The sequence below is a fragment of the Oncorhynchus nerka genome, linkage group LG7 (genome assembly GCF_034236695.1).
Source record: "Oncorhynchus nerka isolate Pitt River linkage group LG7, Oner_Uvic_2.0, whole genome shotgun sequence".
Taxonomy (NCBI): Eukaryota; Metazoa; Chordata; class Actinopteri; order Salmoniformes; family Salmonidae; genus Oncorhynchus; species Oncorhynchus nerka.
The window spans coordinates 842,160-864,746 of record NC_088402.1 but is presented as its reverse complement, the minus strand read 5'-3'; the positions used below and the strand labels follow the sequence as shown (position 1 = coordinate 864,746).

The following is a 22,587-nucleotide window of genomic DNA, read 5'->3' as shown; positions in this document are numbered from 1 at the left end:
AATTGTAGACATCCACAAGTCTGGTTCATCCTTCGGAATAATTTCCAAACGCATGAAGGTACCACGTTCATCTGTACAAACAATTGTATGCAAGTATAAACACCATGGGACCACGCAGCCGTCATACCGCTCAGGAAGGAGACGTGTTCTGTCTCCTAGAGAGGAACGTACTTTGGTGTGAAAAGTGCAAATCAATCCCAGAACAACAGCAAAAGACCTTGTGAAGATGCTGGAGGAAACAGGTACAAAAGTATCTATATCCACAGTAAAATGAGTCCTATATCGACATAACCTGAAAGGCCGCTTAGCAAGGAAGAAGCCACTGCTCCAAAACCGCTATAAAAAAGCCAGACTAAGGTTTGAAACTGCACATGGGGATAAAGATTGTACTTTTTGGAGAAATGTCCTCTGGTCTGATGAAGCAAAAATAGAACTGTTTGGCCATAATGACCGTCGTTATGTTTGGAGGAATAAGGGGGAGGCTTGCAAGCCGAAGAACACCATCATGTTGTGGGAGTGCTTTGCTGCAGGAGGAACTCGTCCACTTCACAAAATAGATTTCATCATGAGGAGGTAAAATTAGGTAGACATATGGAAGCAACATCTCAAGACATCAGTCAGGTAGTTAAAGCTTGATCGTAAATGGTTCTTCCAAATGCACAATGACCCCAAGCATACTTCCAAATTTGTGGCAAAAGGGCTTAAGTCAAGGTATTGGAGTGGCCATCGCAAAGCCCTGACCTCAACCCTATAGAAAATGTGTGGGCAGAACTGAAAAAGCGTGTGCGAGCAAGTATGCCTACAAACCTGACTCAGTTTATACCAGCTCTTTCAGGAAGAATGGGCCAAAATTCACCCCACTTATTGTGGGAAGCTTGTGGAAGGCTACCCACGTGTTTGACCCAAGTTAAACAATTTAAAGGCCATGCTACCAAATACAGTGGGGAGTATTTGATACATTGCCCGATTTAGCAGGTTTTCCTACTTACAAAGCATGTAGAGGTCTGTCATTTTTATCATAGGTACACTTCAACTGTAAGAGACAGAATCTAAAACAAAAATCCAGAAAATCACATTGTATGATTTTTAAGTAATTAATTAGCATTTTATTGCATGACATAAGTATTTGATACATCAGAAAAGCAGAGCTTAATATTTGGTACAGAAACCTTTGTTTGCAATTACAGAGATCATACGTTTCCTGTAGTTCTTGACCAGGTTTGCACACACTGCAGCAGGGATTTTGGCCCACTCCTCCATGCAGACCTTCTCCAGATCCTTCAGGTTTCGGGGCTGTCGCTGGGCAATACAAACTTTCAGCTCCCTCCAAAGATGTTCTATTGGGTTCAGGTCTGGAGACTGGCTAGGCCACTCCACGACCTTGAAATGCTTCTTACAGAGCCACTCCTTAATTGCTCTGGCTGTGTGTTTCGGGTCGTTGCCATGCTGGAAGACCCAGCCACGACTCATCTTCAATGCTCTTACTGAAAGAAGGAGGTTGTTGGCCAAGATCTCACGATACATGGCCCCATCCATCCTCCCCTCAATACGGTGCAGTCGTCCTGTCCCCTTTGCAGAAAAGCATGCCAAAAGAATGATGTTTCCACCTCCATGCTTCACGGTTGGGATGGTGTTCGTGGGGTTGTATTCATCCTTCTTCTTCCTCCAAACACGGCGAGTGGAGTTTAGACCAAAAAAGCTCTATTTTTGTCTCATTAGACCACATGACCTTCTCCCATTCCTTCTCTGGATCATCCAGATGGTCATTGGCAAACTTCAGACGGGCCTGGATATGCGCTTAATCCACGATGGCGTAGTGTGTTACGAATGGTTTTCTTTGAGACTGTGGTCCCAGCTCTCTTCAGGTCATTGACCAGAACCTGCCATGTAGTTCTGGGCTGATCCCTCACCTTCCGCATGATCATTGATGCCCCTCGAGGTGAGATCTTGCATGGAGCCACAGACCGAGGGTGATTGACCGTCATCTTGAACTTCATCCATTTTCTAATAATTGCACCAACAGTTGTTGCCTTCTCACCAAGCCTCTTGCCTATTGTGCTGTAACCCATCCCAGCCTTGTGCCGGTCTACAATTTATCCCTGATGTCCTTACACAGCTCTCTGGTCTTGGCCATTGTGGAGAGGTTGGAGTCTGTTTGATTGAGTGTGTGGACAGGTGTCTTTTATACAGGAAACAAGTTCAAACAGGTGCAATTAATACAGGTAATGAGTGGAGAATAGGGGGGCTTCTTAAAGAAAAACTAACAGGTCTGTGAGAGCCGGAATTCTTACTGGTTGGGTAGGTGATCAAATACTTACGTCATGCAATAAAATGCAATGGATTTTTGTTTTAGATTCCATCTCTCGCAGTTGAAGTGTACCTATGATAAAGATTACAGACCTCTACATGCTTTGTAAGTAGAAAAACCTGGAAAATTGGCAGTGTATCAAATACTTGTTCTCCCCACTGTGCTTATAAAGTGTATGTAAACTTCTAACCCACTGGGAATGTGATGAAAGAAATAAAATCTGAAATAAATCATTCTCTCTACTATTATTCTGACATTTCACATTCTTAAAATAAAGTGGTGATCCTAACTGACCTAAGACAGGGAATTTTTACTAGGATTAAATGTCAGGAATTGTGAAAAACTGAGTTTAAATGTATTTGGCTGAGTTTACTGCATATCCACACACACGTATTATACACACTTATACACACTGCATACACACACACACACGTATTATACACACTTATACACACTGCATACACACTGCATATCCACACACACACGTATTATACACACTTATACACACTGCATACACACTGCATATCCACACACACACGTATTATACACACTTATACACACTGCATACACACTGCATATCCACACACACACGTATTATACACACTTATACACACTGCATACACACTGCATATCCACACACACACGTATTATACACACTTATACACACTGCATACACACACACACACACGTATACACTTATACACACTGCATATACACACACACACACACACACACACACACACACACACACACACACACACACACACACACACACACACACACACACACACACACACACACACACACACACACACACACACACACACACACACACACACACACACACACACACACACACACACACACAGTCTAAAGGAGGTTAGAGAGCTTCAGGACAGACAATAGCTCTAATCAGCAGGTTAGAGAACTTCAGGACAGACAATAGGTATATTCTAATTAGCAGGTTAGAGAACTTCAGGATGGACAATAGGTATATTCTAATCAGCAGGTTAGGGAACTTCAGGATGGACAATAGGTATATTCTAATTAGCAGGTTAGAGAACTTCAGGACAGACAATAGCTCTAATTAGCAGGTTAGAGAACTTCAGGATGGATAATAGGTATATTCTAATTAGCAGGTTTGAGAACTTGAGGATGGACAATAGGTATATTCTAATTAGCAGGTTAGAGAACTTCAGGATGGACATTAGGTATATTCTAATTAGCAGGTTAGAGAACTTCAGGATGGACAATAGGTATATTCTAATTAGCAGGTTAGAGAGCTTCAGGGCAGAGAATAGCTATAAGCTTTGAACAGCAAGGACAGCTATTTCTTGTCCCGGAATCCCACTTAACAAACAGGTTGAAGCCTGCTTGACATTGACGCTAAGCTGCTAGCCATAAGGCTAATGAAGTTGGTACCAGATGAGTTTTGGACTGAAGTCCTCTTTGTCTGGAGAAATACATTTCCAGCACGGTAGGAGTGGTATCTATCACTGTCACTGTTACGGGACAACCTCAGAGTTCCAATGCGGCAATTGTTTACTTGCCGAGGATTATAGGTTTGAGGTGGATTCATTGATCACGCAGATCGCCAGCCTACGTAAGAAACTGGGGAAAATGCAGAGTAGAATGTTTACATGTTCTACACCGGCTGCTGGACGACGTTCACGCTTGTTGGATGCATCCCCGCCTTGTCGTTTGTTGTTATCCAACTGGCCGGTGTTGCCTGGAGCTCCCCCATCTGATAGCGGAGTCGAAGGAGCACAGCAAGAGGAGCAAGACGATCAACGATGGTCGCATGTCACGAGTCGTGTCTGCAGCCGCAGTGCCTACAACTACGAATTCTCAGTCGATGTTGACAACCTTCCGTCCCTGTTCTGGATGGAGCGGGGCTTCTCCATCTATCGGAGGCCACAGGCCCCGGGAGCAATGGGATCAAGTTATCCTGCCTCTCGCCCATCCATAAAGGGTTCTCTGAATCCTGAGAAGTGGGAGTGGGCGGATTTCCTCATCCTTCTCGCCAGCGGTGAATCTGGGCAGCTCCATGGTAAGAAATGTGACCGTTCCTGGTGCAAAAACAATGTCCTGTCCCGGAGCTCGAGAAAATGACATTACTAAGCTGCTCCCGAATGTACTACACCAGGACATTGATTCTATCCTAGTCCATGTGTGTTTTAATGACATTACTAAATTGCTCCTGAATGCACTACACCAGGACATTGATTCTATCCTAGCCCATGTGGGTTTTAAAGACATTACTAAGCTGCTCCTGAATGTACTACATCAGGACATTGATTCTATCCTAGTCCATGTGTGTTTTATGAAATTACTAAGCTGCTCCTGAATGTACTACACCAGGACATTGATTATATCCTAGTCCATGTGGGTTTTAAAGACATTACTAATCTGCTCCTGAATGTACTACACAAAGACATTGATCCTATCCTAGTCCAGGTGTGTTTTAATGACATTCCTAAGCTGCTCCTGAATGCACTACACCAGGACATTGATTCTATCCTAGTCCATGTGGGTTTTAATGACATTACTAAGCTTCTCCTGAATGCACTACACCAGGACATTGATTCTATCCTAGTCCCTGTGTGTTTTAATGACATTACTAAGCTGCTCCCGAATGTACTACACCAGAACATGGAAATCCATCATATCCTAGTCCATGTGTGTTTTAAAGACATTACTAAGCTGCTCCTGAATGTACTACACCAGGACATTGATTCTATCCTAGTCCATGTGTGTTTTAATGACATTACTAAGCTGCTCCTGAATGTACTACACCAGGACATTGATTCTATCCTAGTCCATGTGTGTTTTAATGACATTACTAAACTGCTCCTGAATGCACTACACCAGGACATTGATTCTATCCTAGTCCATGTGGGTTTTAATGACATTACTAAGCTGCTCCTGAATGTACTACACCAGGACATTGATTGTATCCTAGTCCATGTGGGTTTTAAAGACATTACTAAGCTGCTCCTGAATGTACTACACCAGGACATTGATTCTATCCTAGTCCATGTGGGTTTTAAAGACACTACTAAGCTGCTCCTGAATGTACTACATCAGGCCATAGATTCTATCCTATTCCATGTGTGTTTTAATTACATTTCTAAGCTGCTCCTGAATGTACTACACCAGGACATGGAAATCCATTCTATCCTACTCCATGTGTGTTTTAAAGACATTACTAAGCTGCTCCTGAATGTACTACACCAGGACATTGAAATCCATTCTATCCTAGTCCGTGTGGGTTTTAATCACATTATGAAGGACAGCTCTGAACAGTTTAAATGGGATTTTAAAGAGTTGATTGACTCTCTTCTAAACCCTAACAAAATATCAATCATATCTGGCCCTCTGCCATCTCTGAATCGTGGCATTGAACACTGTCTCAGGATTCTTTCTCTTCACAACTGGCTACGTGATTATTGCAGCTCAATGGGTGTAACTTTTGTTGACAATTTCGATAACATTTGGAAACAAAACATGTTAATTATACAAGGAGGATGTGATCCACCCAAATCATTTCCTGGATCCTTTCACAGCATAATACAGCTGTGTTGAGACAATGACTTATCAATGACTCAAGCCCAGCTCAGCTAATCCCTACCGTTGTGATGGAGAGTTTTCATAATGCTTCAGCAATTGTACATTACACCAGGGGCATCAGTAGACAACATATATGCAATCTAATTTATGTCCCTTTAACTGCCCTGAATGCCTCTGCTGATCCTACAGCTATTGTGTGCAGTAATCATGTGCATATGAACCAGATGTATACTGTTAGAACTAAACCGGTGTGCCCTAGTAGGAAGTCCACCGTGAGCAGCTCACCCTGCATTAACATAAATAACATGAGCACCTCTACTGCTGCTAAACCTCCCAATAAAGCAATGAAAGCAAGTAATCATCGCTGAAGAAAAGTGCTCAAAATAGCCCACGTTAATACATGTAGCTTAACCTCTTCAGTCGACCCTCTACTTTTTTGAACATTTTGTTAAAAATCGCGCAACATTTCAGCGCCCTGCTACTCATGCCAGGAATATAGTACGTTCATATGGTTAGAATGTGTGTATAGGAAACCCTCGGACGTTTTTAAAACTGGTTAAATCACGACTGTGGCTATTACATAACGTGCGTTACATCGGAAAGCGCAGGAAAACCTGATCACAGAAAATGGAAATAAATATCCTTGCGCCACTTCCAGCAATTGTTAACAGTGAGCCGAATTAGATAAGACCGAGCATTCAACTCCCACAGCATCCCCATGTTGTCGAGTATCTTGTGAATTTAATCATCTTTGATTCTTGGTTGAACCGAAAGAGGGGCACCGCTTACCTCCGGTCTCCGCCCAGATCATTCCGGAAGAGCTCTCTCCTGAAATTTTTTCCAAGACGACAGCTAATGATATCTACATCGCCTACGGATGATTTTTATCGCTTATTAACGTTTACTAATACCTAAAGTAGCATTACAAACGTATTTCGAAGTGTTTTGAGTTTATCGTCTACTTTTTGAATTTTAAAAAATGACGTTACGTTGTGAAATCCCTGTTTTTTTCGTTTATCACACAGTCTACATATAACGATATCTTGGCTTTATATGGCCCGATTTAATCGAAATAAAGACCCAATAGTGTTTATGGGACATCTAGGAGTGCCAACAAAGAAGATGGTGAAAGGTAATGACTGTTTTCTATTTTATTGTGCGGTTTGTGTAACGCCGAAATGCTAATTATTTTGTTTCAAAACGTAACGTCATTTTTTTAAATTCAAAAAGTCGACGATAAACTTTCACAAAACACTTCGAAATACGTTTGTAATGCAACTTTAGGTATTAGTAAACGTTAATAAGCGATAAAATTCATCAGGAGGCGATGTAAAGATCATTAGCTGTCCGTCTGGAAAAATGTCCGGCTAGAAACTCAACGAAAATATCCGGTCCTAGACCGGAAGAGATACGGTGTCCTGCATGTGTTTGACCAAGAAAAACTCGAAGGGAAATGACAAGACTCTAGACACCGTGTGGAAGCTGTAGGTACTGCAACCTCAGTCAATTAATTGTGGTTCACCTTTATCAATGGGTTCAAGTAGCGCATGGATATATTTTCCCATTTTCAGTGATCAGTTTTTCCTGTGCTTTTCGATGTAAATGCCGTTCTGGTAAAGCCACAGCAGTGATTTAACCAGTTTTATAAACGTCTGAGTGTTTTCTATCCACACAGACTAAGCAAATGCATATACTATATTCCTGGCATGAGTAGCAGGGCGCTGAAATGTTGCGCGATTTTTAACAGAATGTTCAAAAAAGTAGAGGGTAGAAGCAACAGGTTAATCAAGATGCTCACTCAAGAAAAAACTTCAAACTGTAACTAATAACTGCAACCTGGTTCAGGTTATCAGTCAACCTACCAGGGTAGTTACAAACAGCACAAGAATGAAATCATCAACATGTATTGATCACATATTTACTAATGCTGCAGAAATGTGCTTGAAAGCAGTATCCAGATCCATCGGATGTAGTGTCACAATATAGTAGCAATATCTAGGAAAACCAAAGTTCCAAAGGCTGGGCCTAATATAGTTAGCGTTGCAAAGGGTCGGAATCTTTCCAGTAAATTCCCGGAATTGTTCCTGTAATTTTCCATCGGAAGTTAAGCCCTGGAATGTGGGGCATTTTCATTGTTATGAGCTAAACAGTTATCTTGTAACAGGGAACCTTTTTTTGTGGGACACACAAGGCAATTCTCGGTCTTGTAGCATATTTTAGTTAACCTATCCTCAATTCAATGGAATTGTAACCCTATGCATGCACAGTGCATTCTACCATCACATGTACAGCTGATTCTCAAGATCTTGCACAATGAGATGAGATGAGATGCTATTAAGCCCACATTACTACACTGTCTGAGCCAAGGACTACATGCTTTATGGTAAGTTTTGATTACGAAACTGGGTGGGGTGAATATATTTTATATGGCATACATTATTTTCATGTTTACTAGTAAATAGTAGCCTACAGCAAAGTGTTTTTAAATCATTTCTAACTTGTTCCAATTTCTGCTAGTTAGTTTTTGCTACCATGTGGGGTTTAGCTTCATTGAGCCTGCTAACTGAGGAGTGTTAATTCACCTGTTTCCATACATTTTAAAACATTGATCTTACAAAGGAGTTGTTTAATCTAACTCCTTAACTATTAACTATATCAGTACATGGATTTTAAAAAATAATTAAAAAAATACCATTTGTTTTCTAATCTTTACAGGAAAATGCCACCGGCACTATCTGATGTGTGAAGACATTTCACTGCAGCTAATGTAAAGGAAAAGCTGTGTACATTTGCAAATACTGTGCCAAATCATATGTGAAGAATGCAACAAAGTGCATAAAGTTCCCTCAGCGCTCACAACAAGCAACCTCTGACAAAAGTCCCTCTACTGCTATTTGAGGTGAAAATGATGAATGAGACACCTTATTCATAGCAACTACTCATGGTCCTCCTGGAATCAGAAGTTTTTTTGACTCAATGGAGGAACGTAGTCAGAGAAATGCTGATGTATTTTAGGAGAGAGTGGTAAGCAGCCTGAAACTCCTGAAACCTACAACTGTCACGGCTGATTTCCTCCTCTTCCTCTGAAGAGGTGTAGCAAGGATCGGACCAATACGCAGCGTGGTAGGTGTCCATGTTTTAATAGGGGAAAAACTGAACAGACTTTACAAAATAACAAACGTGGCAAAACCGAAACAGTCCTATCTGGTGCAGAGAACACAAAGACAGGAAACAATCACCCACAAAGTACCCACAGAATATGGCTGCCTAAATATGGTTCCCAATCAGAGACAACGATAGACAGCTGCCTCTAATTGAGAACCAATCTAGGCAACCATAGACATACAAAATACCTAGAAAGGAGACCCATAAACATAAAAAAAACCTCGACAAGACAAAAACACAAACATCTCCCATGTCACACCCTGACCTAACCAAAATAACAATAGCAGTAGCCATTGCACGGATTGAGGGAGACAATGCCATCCTGTCTGATGTTCAGACTCTGCTTTCAGATGTAAGAGAAGAAATCCATACATCCCTACCCACTTCACTGTTGCTCCGAGTAGAGGCAACTACAGTTCTGAAATACATCAAAAAGCGTGAAGACTTCTTCCTGAAGCCCTACACACCGCAGGGTAGATGTTGGATCCCAAGTATGCTGGCAAGAACATCCTGTCTTGTGCGCAGATCAACAAGGCCTATGGTGTCATCACAACCGTGTCTCACCACCTTGGCCTGGATGAGGGCAAGGTTCTTGGTAGTCTGGTGAAGTACACTTCCATGCAAGGGCTTTGGGATGGAGATGCAATATGGCAGTCGTAGCAACATATCTCATCAGACACCTGGTGGAAGGGACTTTGTGGATCTGAGGCTCTTTCCCCTGTTGCCAAATCCTACCAACATCAGCCGTCTCAGAGCGCAACTGGTCCTTGTTTGGGAACACACACACCAAAGCATGCAACAGGCTGCCCAATACAAGGGTTGAAAAATTGGTGGCCATCCGGGCAAATTTGAGGCTTTTTGAGCCTGACAATGAGCCATCCTCAACAAGATTGGAAAGTGACAGTGAAGATGAGGCCTCAGAGTCTGATGTTCAAGAGGTGGACATTGAGGAGGTCCAGGGAGAATACATGGAAGATGAGGCCTCAGAGTCTGATGTTCAAGAGGTGGACATTGAGGAGGTCCAGGGAGAAGACATGGAAGCCTGAGATCAAGACAACCAAAGCTTTAGTTTGTAGACTATCATTTTACATTCTGTTGAAAACGTTTTTGGGAGATGTTATTGATCATTGGGATCATTAAATATTCCCTGTCCTTTGTTGTTCAGTGAAATCATCCTATGTGAAGAGTCAACTCATTTAATTAAAGTTCAATTTGTAACTTAACTGTTTTTTACATTTCTATTGGAAGGATTTAATCATTTGCAATTATGTCTACTTATGATAATGTATTAGGTTTATGTTTCTGTCTCCATATGAAATGGTAAATATATACAAAACAAAAAACATCTACATTTAAATGGTATTAATATTAATTTGCATATATTCCTGTTAATTCCCATATATTCCCGTTAATGCCCAAGGAAAGTTTCCACATCTGACTATTCCCCAAAATGTGCAACCCTAAATATAGTGTATAAGAGGTCATACAAGAAATGTTGTAGTGATTCCTTTGTTGTTTATTGTAAAGAATATCTGTTGGTCCGTGATGTGTAATGAGGAGCAAAAAACACTTGACACATGTATGAAATTGCTTATTCAAGTTGCTAATAAACATGAACCCATAAAGAAAATTACTGTAAAAACGGTTAAATCCCTGTGGATTGATGAGGAATTGAAAAATTGTATGTTTGAGAGGGATGAGGCAAAAGGAATGGCAAATAAGTCTGGCTGCTCAACCGATTGGCAAACTTATTGCAAATTTAGAAATCATGTGACTAAACTAAATAAAAAGAAGAAGAAACTACACTATGAAATGATAAGTGAAATAATGAATGCTAGTAAAAAGCTTTGGAACACCTTAAATGAAATTCTGGGGGAAAAGGTAAACTCAGCTCCATCATTCAATGAATCAGACGGCTCATTCATCACAAAACCAACTGATATTTCCAACTTATTTTAATGATTTTTTCATTGGCAAGAATAGCAAATTTAGGCATGACATGCCAGCAACAAATGCTGAAACTACACATCTAAGTACAACTGACCAGCGACTGCGACTGAAACACTTAACAAAGAGTTGCAGTTAGTTTCAGAGTGGGTGGCAAGGAATAAGTTAGTCCTAAATATTAAAACTAAAAGCATTGTATTTGGGACAAATCATTCATTAAACCCTAAACCTCAACTAAATAGTGTAATAAATAATGTTGCAATTGAGCAGGTTGAGGTGACTAAACTGCTTGGAGTAACCCTGGATTGTAAACTGTCATGATCAAAACATATTGACACAACAGTAGCTAAAACAGGGAGAAGTTTTCTTTCTCATATATATTTTAATCTCACTTTCCATCTACAAACTAAATATACTTTCCTGCAACTCACCTCACCCAATGTGGTGCGGATCTGCAATTTTTTATACCTTATAACTGGAACTTCCATCAGGAGCTAGCCAGCTAACTATCTACTAATCATTGTTAGCCACTGCTACCGGTCTTCACCTTTAGCTCGGACAGCACGATATGAACCCACAGCATATCGGACTGCTTTTCTCCTCACCGGATTCCTGCTGCAGTCTCTGGACCATTACACCGGATCATCGCAGCAAGCACCAGTCCCGAAGCAAGCACCAGTTAGCCTCGAGCTAGGCCCATCTCCTGGCCAACCGACGGAGTATACCAGCTAATTCTTGGGCTACAATACCTCTTTTGCCAATTGGCCTGCACACTTTGTTGTTGACACGGAGCCCCTCCGATCCATCACGACTGGTCTGCCGATGTAATCGTCCGATGTGGTTTTCCATTGCGACGTCGCCGAAGACCCATCTGCTATCCCCGGCCCGCTAGCTTTCTGTCTCCCGCTGGCCTAGCGCAGTAGTTACTGGCTCCCTGACTCACCTATTGCTGCTGATTGGACCCTATAATCACTCGGCTACAAGGCTGATGCCTGCCGGACTGTTTCAATATCACTGTACCTGATTTTGTTTATCTGTCGGCCCCAGCCTCGAACTCAGGCCCTGTGTGCACCTAACTGACCCTCTCTGCCCATTCATCGCCATTTACCCGTTGTTGTCTTAGCTCTCCTGACCAACACCTGTGATTGCTTTATGCCTCTTTCTAATGCCGATATGCCTTGTCTACTACTGTTTCTGTTAGTTTATATTGTTTCACTTCACTGTAGAGCCCCCATTCCCGCTCAACATGCCTTAGATAGCTCTTTTGTCCCACCCCCTACACATGCGGAGACCTCACCTGGCTTAACTGGTGCCTCCAGAGATGCAACCTCTCTCATCGTCAGTCAATGCCTAGGTTTACCTCCACTGTACTCACATCCTTCCATACCCTAGTCTGTACATTATGCCCTGAATCTATTCTACCACTCCCAGAAATCTGCTCCTTTTATTCTCTGTTCCCAACGCACTAGATGACCAGTTTTTATAGCCTTTAGTCGTACCCTTATCCTACTCCTCCTCTGTTCCTCTGGTGATGTAGAGGTTAACCCAGGCCCTGTAGCCACCAGTACACCTATTCCCCAGGCGCTCTCATTTGTTGACTTCTGTAACCGTAAAAGCCTTGGTTTCATTCATGTTAACATCAGAAACCTCCTCACTAAGATTGTTTTATTCACTGCTTTAGCACACTCCGCCAACGCTGATGTCCTAGCCGTGTCTGAATCTTGGCTTAGGAAGGCCACCAAAAATGCAGAAATTTCCATCCCCAACTACAACATTTTCCATCAAGATAGAACTGCCAAAAGGGGGCGGAGTTGCAATCTACTGCAGAGATAGCCTGCAGAGTTCTGTCTTACTATCCAGGTCTGTGCCCAAACAATTTGAGCTTCTACTTTTAAAACTCCACCTTTCCAGAAATAAGTCTCTCACTAATGCCACTTGTTAAAGACCCCCCTCAGCCCCCAGTTATGCTCTAGACACCATATGTGAATTGATTGCCCCCCATCTATCTTCAGAGTTCGTACTGTTAGGTGACCTAAACTGGGACATGCTTAACCCAGGCCCTGTAGCCAAAAGTACACCTATTCCCCAGGCGCTCTCATTTGTTGACTTCTGTAACCGTAAAAGCCTTGGTTTCATTCATGTTAACATCAGAAACCTCCTCCCTAAGATTGTTTTATTCACCGCCTTTCTTTCCTCTGCTGCCCAAGACTGGAACAAATTGCAAAAGTCCCTGAAGCTGGAGGCTTATATCTCCCTCACTAACTTTAAGCATCAGCTGTCAGAGCAGCTTACCGATCCCTGCACCTGTACACAGCGCATCTGTAACTGACTACTACATTTGTATATACATTTTTATAATGTGTTATTGACTGTACGTTTGTTTATTCCATGTGTAACTCTGTGTTGTATGTGTTGTATCTTTCGAACTGCTTTGCTTTATCTTGGCCAGGTCGCAGTTGTAAATGAGAACTTGTTCTCAACTGGCCTACCTGGTTAAATAAACGTGAAATAAATAAGTATGTCCATGACAAGGCGCTTCTTAACAGCATTATCAACAAGGCGCTGCTCTACCTTCTTAACAGCATTATCAACAAGGCGCTGCTCTACCTTCTTAACAGCATTATCAACAAGGTGCTGCTCTACCTTCTTAACAGCATTATCAACCAGGCACTGCTCTACCTTCTTAACAGCATTATCAACAAGGTGCTGCTCTACCTTCTTAACAACATTATCAACAAGGCACTGCTCTACCTTCTTAACAGCATTATCAACAAGGTGCTGCTCTGCCTTCTTAACAGCACTATCAACAAGGCGCTGCTCTACCTTCTTAACAGCATTATCAACCAGGCCCTCCTCTGCCTTCCTAACAGCATTATCAACAAGGTGCTGCTCTGCCTTCTTAACAGCATTATCAACAAGGCGCTGCTCTGCCTTCCTAACAGCATTTTCAACAAGGTGCTGCTCTGCCTTCTTAACAGCATTATCAACAAGGAGCTGCTCTGCCTTCCTAACAGCATTTTCAACAAGGTGCTGCTCTACCTTCTTAACAGCATTATCAACAAGGAGCTACTCTACCTTCTTAACAGCATTATCAACATGGGGCTGCTCTGCCTTAACAGCAATATCAGCAAGCTGCTGCTCTGCCTTCTTAACAGCATTATCAACATGGGGCTGCTCTGCCTTAACAGCAATATCAGCAAGCTGCTGCTCTGCCTTCTTAACAGCATTATTAACAAGGCACTGCTCTACCTTCTTAACAGCACTATCAACAAGGCAGGTCCTACAGGCCCTAGTTTTGTCGCACCTGGACTACTGTTCAGTCGTGTGGTCAGGTGCCACAAAAAAGAACTTAGGAAAATTGCAATTGGTCTAGAAAAGGGCAGCAACTCTGGCCCTTGGATGTACACAGAGAGCTAATATTAATAATATACATGTCAATCTCTCCTGGCTCAAAGTGGAGGAGAGATTGACTTCATCACTGCTTGTATTTATGAGAGGTTGACATGTTGAATGCACCGAGGTGTCTGTCTAAACTACTGGCACATAGCTCGGACACCCTTGCATACCCCACAAGACATGCCACAAGAGGTCTCTTCACAGTCTCCAAGTCCAGAACAGACTATGGGAGGTACACAGTACTACATGGAACTCTATTCCACATCAAGTAACTAATTTAAAAACAGATAAAAAACACCTTATGGAACAGCGGAGACTGTGAAGCAACACAAACATAGGCACAGACACATGCATACACACACACACACAGTAGCATATGCACTAAACACACACATACACATGGACTTGTACAGTATATATGTGGTAGTGGTGGAGTAGGGACCTGAGGGCACACAGTCTGTGAATATGTTGCAATGTTTTTTAAATGTTATGAACAGCCTTCATTTTGCTGGACCCCAGGAAGATTAGCTGCTGCCTTGGCACAAATGAATGGGGATCCATAATAAACCCCAGGACGATTAGCTGCTGCCTTGGCAGGAACTAATGGGGATCCATCATAAACCCCAGGAAGAGTAGCTGCTGCCTTGGCAGGAACTAATGGGGATCCATAATAAACCCCAGGACGATTAGCTGCTGCCTTGGCTGGAACTAATGGGGATCCATAATAAACCCCAGGACGATTAGCTGCTGCCTTGGCAGGAACTAATTGGGATCCATAATAAACCTCAGGAAGAGTAGCTGCTGCCTTGGCAGGAACTAATGGGGATCCATAATAAACCCCAGGACGATTAGCTGCGGCCTTGGCAGGAACTAATGGGGATCCATAATAAACCCCCAGGAAGAGTAGCTGCTGCCTTGGCAGGAACTAATGGGGATCCATAATAAACCCCAGGAAGAGTTGCTGGTGCCTTATCAGGAACTAATGGGGATCCATAATAAACCCAGGAAGAGTTGCTGGTGCCTTGGCAGGAACGAATGGGGATCCATAATAAACCCCAGGAAGAGTAGCTGCTACCTTGGCAGGAACTAATGGGGATCCATAATAAACCCCAGGAAGAGTTGCTGGTGCCTTGGCAGCACCTAAAGGGGATGCATAATAAACCCCAGGAAGAGTTGCTGGTGCCTTGGCAGGAACGAATGGGGATCCATAATAAACCCCAGGAAGAGTTGCTGGTGCCTTGGCAGGAACTAATGGGGATCCATAATAAACCCCAGGAAGAGTTGCTGGTGCCTTGGCAGCACCTAAAGGGGATGCATAATAAACCCAGGAAGAGTTGCTGGTGCCTTGGCAGGAACTAATGAGGATCCATAATCAATACAAATACAAGCCAGTAGGTTAGAGAGCTTCAGGACAGACAAGAGCTCAATTCAGCAGGTTAGATAATGTCATGAAGACAAGAGCTCATATCAGCAGGTTAGAGAGCTTCAGGACAGGATGTAGCTATATTCTAATTAGCAGGTTAGAGAGCTTCAGGACAGACATTAGATCTAATCAGCAGGTTAGAGAGCTTCAGGACAGACATTAGATCTAATCAGCAGGTTAGAGAGCTTCAGGACAGACATTAGATCTAATCAACAGGTTAGAGAGCTTCAGGACAGACATTAGATCTAATCAGCAGGTTAGAGAGCTTCAGGACAGACATTAGATCTAATCAACAGGTTAGAGAGCTTCAGGAAAGACAATGGCTCTAACCAGCATGTTAGAAAGCTTCCGGACAGATAATAAGTTTAATCAACAGGAAAGAGAGCTTCAGGACAGGCTATAGCTATATTCTAATCAACAGGAAAGAGAGCTTCAGGACAGGCTATAACTATATTCTAATCAACAGGAAAGAGAGCTTCAGGACAGGCTATAGCTATATTCTAATCAACAGGAAAGAGAGCAGACATTAGATCTAATCAGGACAGGCTATAGCATTATTCTAATCAACAGGAAAGAGAGCTTCAGGACAGGCTATAGCTATATTCTAATCAACAGGAAAGAGAGCTTCAGGCAGATAATAAGTTCTAACAGGCTATAGCTATATTCTAATCAACAGGAAAGAGAGCTTCAGGACAGGCTATAGCTATATTCTAATCAACAGGAAAGAGAGCTTCAGGACAGGCTATAGCTATATTCTAATCAACAGGAAAGAGAGCTTCAGGACAGGCTATAGCTATATTCTAATCAACAGGAAAGAGAGCTTCAGGACAGGCTATAGGTATATTCTAATCAACAGGAAAGAGAGCTTCAGGACAGGCTATAGCTATATTCTAATCAACAGGAAAGAGAGCTTCAGGACAGGCTATAGCTATATTCTAATCAACAGGAAAGAGAGCTTCAGGACAGGCTATAACTATATTCTAATCAACAGGAAAGAGAGCTTCAGGACAGGCTATAGCTATATTCTAATCAACAGGAAAGAGAGCTTCAGGACAGGCTATAGCTATATTCTAATCAACAGGAAAGAGAGCTTCAGGACAGGCTATAGCTATATTCTAATCAACAGGAAAGAGAGCTTCAGGACAGATAATAGCTCTATTCTACCCAACAAATTAGAGAGCAACAAATTAGAGAGCTTCTAAATAGCTCTAATCAACAGGTAAAAAGCTAAAGGAAAGACAATAGCTATATTTCAGCAGATTAGAGCGTTTTTGGAGAGAAAATAGCTATATTCTTTTCAGCAAGGTAGAGTTCTCTGGACATTCAATTGCTCTATTCAGCAGGTTAACTTCAGGATAGACAATAGCTTTACTCAGCAGGTTGAAGAGCATCAGGACAGACAATAGCTCTAATCAGCGGGTTAAAGAGCTTCAGGACATTCAATAGCTCTAATCAGCGGGTTAAAGAGCTTCAGGACATTCAATAGCTCTAATCAGCAGGTTAGAGAACTTCAGGACATTCAATAGCTTTACTCAGCAGCTTAGAGAGTGTTAGAACAGACAATAGCTCTAATCAGCAGGTTATAGAGATTCAATACAGACAGTATTTATTCTTAATAGCATGTTATAGAGATTCAATACAGACAGTATTTATTCTTAATAGCATGTTAGAGAGATTCAATACAGACCATATTTATTCTTAATAGCATGTTAGAGAGATTCAATACAGACAGTATTTATTCTTAATAGCATGTTAGAGAGATTCAATACAGACAGTATTTATTCTTAATAGCATGTTAGAGAGATTCAATACAGACAGTATTTATTCTTAATAGCATGTTAGAGAGATTCAATACAGACAATATTTATTCTTAATAGCATGTTAGAGAGATTCAATACAGACAGTATTTATTCTTAATAGCATGTTAGAGAGATTCAATACAGACAGTATTTATTCTTAATAGCATGTTAGAGAGATTCAATACAGACAGTATTTATTCTTAATAGCATGTTAGAGAGATTCAATACAGACAATATTTATTCTTAATAGCATGTTAGAGAGATTCAATACAGACAATATTTATTCTTAATAGCATGTTAGAGTTCTGCAGGAAAGATAATAACTCTAATCAGCAGCTTAGAGAGTGTTAGAACAGACAATAACTCTAATCAGCAGCTTAGAGAGTGTTAGAACAGACAATAACTCTAATCAGCAGCTTAGAGAGTGTTAGAACAGACAATAACTCTAATCAGCAGTTTATAGAGCTTTATGACAGACAATAGCTAAATTCTAATTAACAAGTTATAGAGATTCAGGACAGACAATAGCTCTAATATACATGTAAGATAGCTTCAGGAGAGACAAGAGCTCTATTCAGCAGGTTAGAGAACTTCAGGACAGGACACATTTTTATTCTAAACAGGATGTTAGAGACCAGCAGGAAAGACAAGAGCTCTAATCAGTAAGTTAGAGAGCTTCAGGACAGACACTATTTCTAATCTAATCAGGAGGTTAGAGCCCTGCAGGACATTGAAGAGCTCTATTCAGCAGGTTAGGGAGCTTCAGGACAGACAATAGCTCTTTTCTAATCAGCAGGTTAAAGAGCTTCAGGACATTTAATAGCTCATTTCTAATCAGCAGGTTAAAGAGCTTCAGGACAGACAAGAGCTCTAATCAACATGTTAGAGAGCTTCAGGACAGACAATGGCTCTAACCAGCATGTTAGAGAGCTTCAGGACATTGAAGAGCTCTATTCAAAAGGTTAGGGAGCTTCAGGACAGACAATAGCTCTATTCAGCAGGTTAGAGAACTTCAGGACAGACAATAGCTCTATTCAGCAGGTTAGGGAGCTTCAGGACAGACAATAGCTCTATTCAGCAGGTTAGGGAGCTTCAGGACAGACAATAGCTCTATTCAGCAGGTTAGGGAGCTTCAGAACAGACAATAGCTCTATTCAGTAGGTTAGGAGCTTCAGAACAGACAATATATCTAATCCAACCAGCAGGTTAGAGAGCTTCAGGACATTGAAGAGCTCTATTCAGCAGGTTAGAGAGCTTCAATGCCATACAACTCTCCTTCCTGCAACTGCTCTTAAATGCAAATAAAACCAAATGCATGCTTTTCAACTGTTCGCTGCCCGCACCCGCCTGCCCGACTAGCATCACTACTCTGCACGGTTCTGACCTAGAATATATGGACAACTAGAAATACCTAGGTGTCTGGCTAGACTGTAAACTCTCCTTCCAGACATCTCCAATCCAAAATCAAATCTAGAATCGGCTTTCTATTAAACAATAAAGCATCCTTCACTCACGCCGCCAAACTTACCCTAGTAAAACTGACTATCCTACCGATCCTCGACTTCTGCGATGTCACCTACAAAATAGCTTCCAATACTCTACTCAGAAAATTGGATGTAGTCTATCACAGTGCCATCTGTTTTGTCACTAAAGCCCGTTATACCACCCATCACTGCGACCTGTATGTTCTAGAAGGCTGGCCCTCGCTACATATTTGTTGCCAGACCCACTGGCTCCAGGTCATCTATAAGTCTATGCTAGGTAAAGCTCCGCCTTATCTCAGCTCACTGTTCATGATAACAACACCAACCCGTAGCACGTGCTCCAGCAGGTATATCTCACTGGTCATCCCCAAAGACAACACCTCCTTTGGCCGCCTTTCCTTCCAGTTCTCTGCTGCCAGTGACTGGAACAAATTGATTATTTTTTTGCTGAAGCTGGAGACTTATATTTCCCTCACTAACTTTAAACATCAGCTATCTGAGCAGCTAACCGATCGCTGCAGCTGTATATAGTCCATCTGTAAATAGCCCACCCAATCTACCTACCTGATCTCCATATTGTTTTTATTTACTTTTCTGCTCATTTACACACCAGTTTCACTACTTACACACCATCATCTGCTCATCGTCATCTGCTAAATTGTAATTACTTTGGCCTATTTATTGCCCTACCTCCATTTGCACGCACTGTATACAGACTTTCTTTTTTTCTATTGTGTTATTGACTGTACGCTTGTTTATTCCACACGTAACTCTGTGTTGTTGTTTGTGTTGCGCTGCTTTGCTTTATCTTGGCCAGGTCGCAGTTGTAAATGAGAACTTGTTCTCAACTAGCCTACCTGGTTAAATAAAGATACAAATTAAATTAAATTAAAAGAGAGTTTCAGGACAGTCAATAGCTCTAATTAGCAGGTTAGAGAGATTCAGGACAGACAATAGCTATAGGACTGACTAACTACTAGTCTGCTGCTCAGAAGAACATTGTTTTATTTGCCTAGGTTTAGGAAAACTCCATTTTAAATGTCTGCCAAATCAAAAGATACCCCTGAAAGATACTTCCGCTCAACAGTTCCCCCCACACCTTTCTTTCCCCTCCCCATGTCTCCAGATCCTATGACACTCTGACCCCACGTTGAGGCTATTATAGCCACTAGAAGCCCTCAGGGCCCAGGCTGTGGACTACAGAGCTCGTTCTTCTTACCCCTCCTGTACTCCACTCTCATACTTTCTCTCCATTGAAGATATCACATAAAACACAGGAAACATATGTTTTTTTGGTTGTGCTGGGTCTTTAAATAGTAACATAATAATAACCCACAAGGAAGTGCATACAGCAGATGTCTGCTGTTAAACTTTACGCCTGAAAACTTTACAAAACATATGTCAAAAATATGGGTTAAAGGTTGTTTTTCGTGGAGATCTGGTGTGGTTATTTGAACTAATATTGTAAGCTCTAAACAGGGCTGGGAAACAGACTAACGTTACTGGGGTTGATATGATAACAACGTATTTGCATATTCAGTGTATAACAAATAGAAGTAGTGTACATCTGCCGATGTCCACATTTTATGATCGGCTTTAAAGTCGAATGGTTGAATTAAATAAATAAAGTTAAATAAATAGTTAAGTTAATAAAATAAAGTTGAATTCGTGAAACATGTGAGCTACTAATAATGATAATAATTCCATCATTGGATACTAACTATTTTATTCTCATTTTTGAGTCAGGGTAATTTTTGATGAGAAAAAAGTAATTTAAAAGGTTATTGAAATTAATTCTACAGCCCGTAAAAATGATTATTTCACTGAAAAAAAATTAAGAAATAGACAAATGTCAAATGTCAATAGTGGGTCAAAATGTCAATAGTGTCAACATTCCAGTCCATGGAGAAGACAGACATGTAGTATGACATAGTCAGAACAAAACTGCAACATAAAGATGGCCACAAATCAAACCAGCAGGTACTGAAAATACAGCACCAAACAGAAGATAATGATGTGATAAATAAACCAAGATATTTTATTCATAACATGGTAAGTACGTTGTTCTGCACAGTCATTTACAGATGATTCTAGCCCTAAAAGCCACTCAAAGTATTAAATAGGCCTAAACCAAATAGTACTAAAACAAAAAGACCTCAAGTTTTTATTCACATAAACTGCAGCCTATTACATCTGACGGAAACTGCGAATTTGACAAGTCTATTCGCCGCCAACCTTAGTTTGCCTTTAACAAAACCACAGTAATACTTCCAAAAGGTAATGAATCCCAAATAATATAAACAAAATTTGTTACATATTTTTTACTAAAATATTAATGTCATAATAAAACAGAAGTTTATTTATTTTGTCCCAAATTACAGCGCAAAAAGTCTCGTATGTCTTGTTAAAGTCATCAAAGATCCTTTCCCCAGCTATGATCACTTACTTGTCCGTCTCCTGTGACATATTTTTCTTCCTCCACGATTCTTCCTTGTGAAACTGGACTTTCAAGTCGGAGCAGGTACTACTAGAGTGAGGCAGAGTTGGTGAGGGATGCCAGAACCTGGGTTACAGGTAAGTCAACTTTTCCTACGCAGACAGTCCCTTCCTTTCTACCAGGCAGTTAGGCTTCACTGGACGCTGCTGCACCTCTGTGTGCTTTGTGCCAATACAGAGCAGGTAATCAATGATCTCCTATACGATAGTCAGTACATGAAAGGAATAATAAATCCTCGTTATAAAAAAAAAGACTATATTTACCTCGCTTTGCTAAATAGGAATGAGTCAACTTTGTTGGAATTCTTTCAGTGTAAGGTATTTGGGTTGAAAGAAGGCAAGCCTATCGCTGATTGGTCCATCTACCGTGGTCTCAGCCTATCGGTGATTGGCTGCCTCGTCAGAAAAACAGGTAACACCCCCTCACCTGTAGGGTTATATACCTAGAACTGACAATGTTACTGCATTCTGCATTGAAATAAACTGGCCTCTTCTTCAGTGTTTTGCTATGTAATTTAGAAATGTTCTTGAAATACCGTGACTGCTGGAATGAATGATAGGATGGGGGAGATGAGGATGGAATAGGAGAGGACTTGCAGCATGACTGCCCTGCCTTAAAGATAGGATAGACCTCCACTGACCTGTTGTTGATAGACATCAATGCCCTGGGCCTGAAATAGCCTACACACACACACACACACACACACACACACACACACACACACACACACACACACACACACACACACACACCTGGATAGGGATCTGATGTTGGAATTCTCCAGGCACACGGTCAGAGCCACAACTAAGCACAAGTTCCTCATGTAAAGCCATGTGTAATTCAAGTGTTTAGGATATTTACTCACATCACCTCATATAGTCACAGGTCACAGGTCACAGCCGCAGGAATTAGGGCTGCTGAGGGTGCAGCAGCAACACCTAAAAAATCATACGAATTTGAAATAAATAAATAAAATAAAAATGTGTCTTTTTTTTCTT

General features: G+C 41.4%; 1 protein-coding gene across 2 annotated transcripts in view; it reads right to left on the bottom strand.

Annotated features, from left to right (window-relative positions):
* Positions 1-21,872, bottom strand: part of grhl2b (grainyhead-like transcription factor 2b) — a 134,679-nt gene extending 112,807 nt beyond the window's left edge. For both annotated transcript variants that reach the window (XM_065020085.1, XM_065020086.1), the window contains exon 1: positions 21,539-21,872. In XM_065020085.1, coding sequence (XP_064876157.1) covers positions 21,539-21,558 — 20 coding nt within the window. In that variant the 5' untranslated portion in view covers positions 21,559-21,872. The remainder of the gene's footprint in view (positions 1-21,538) is intronic.
* Between the last annotated feature and the right edge of the window lie 715 nt (positions 21,873-22,587).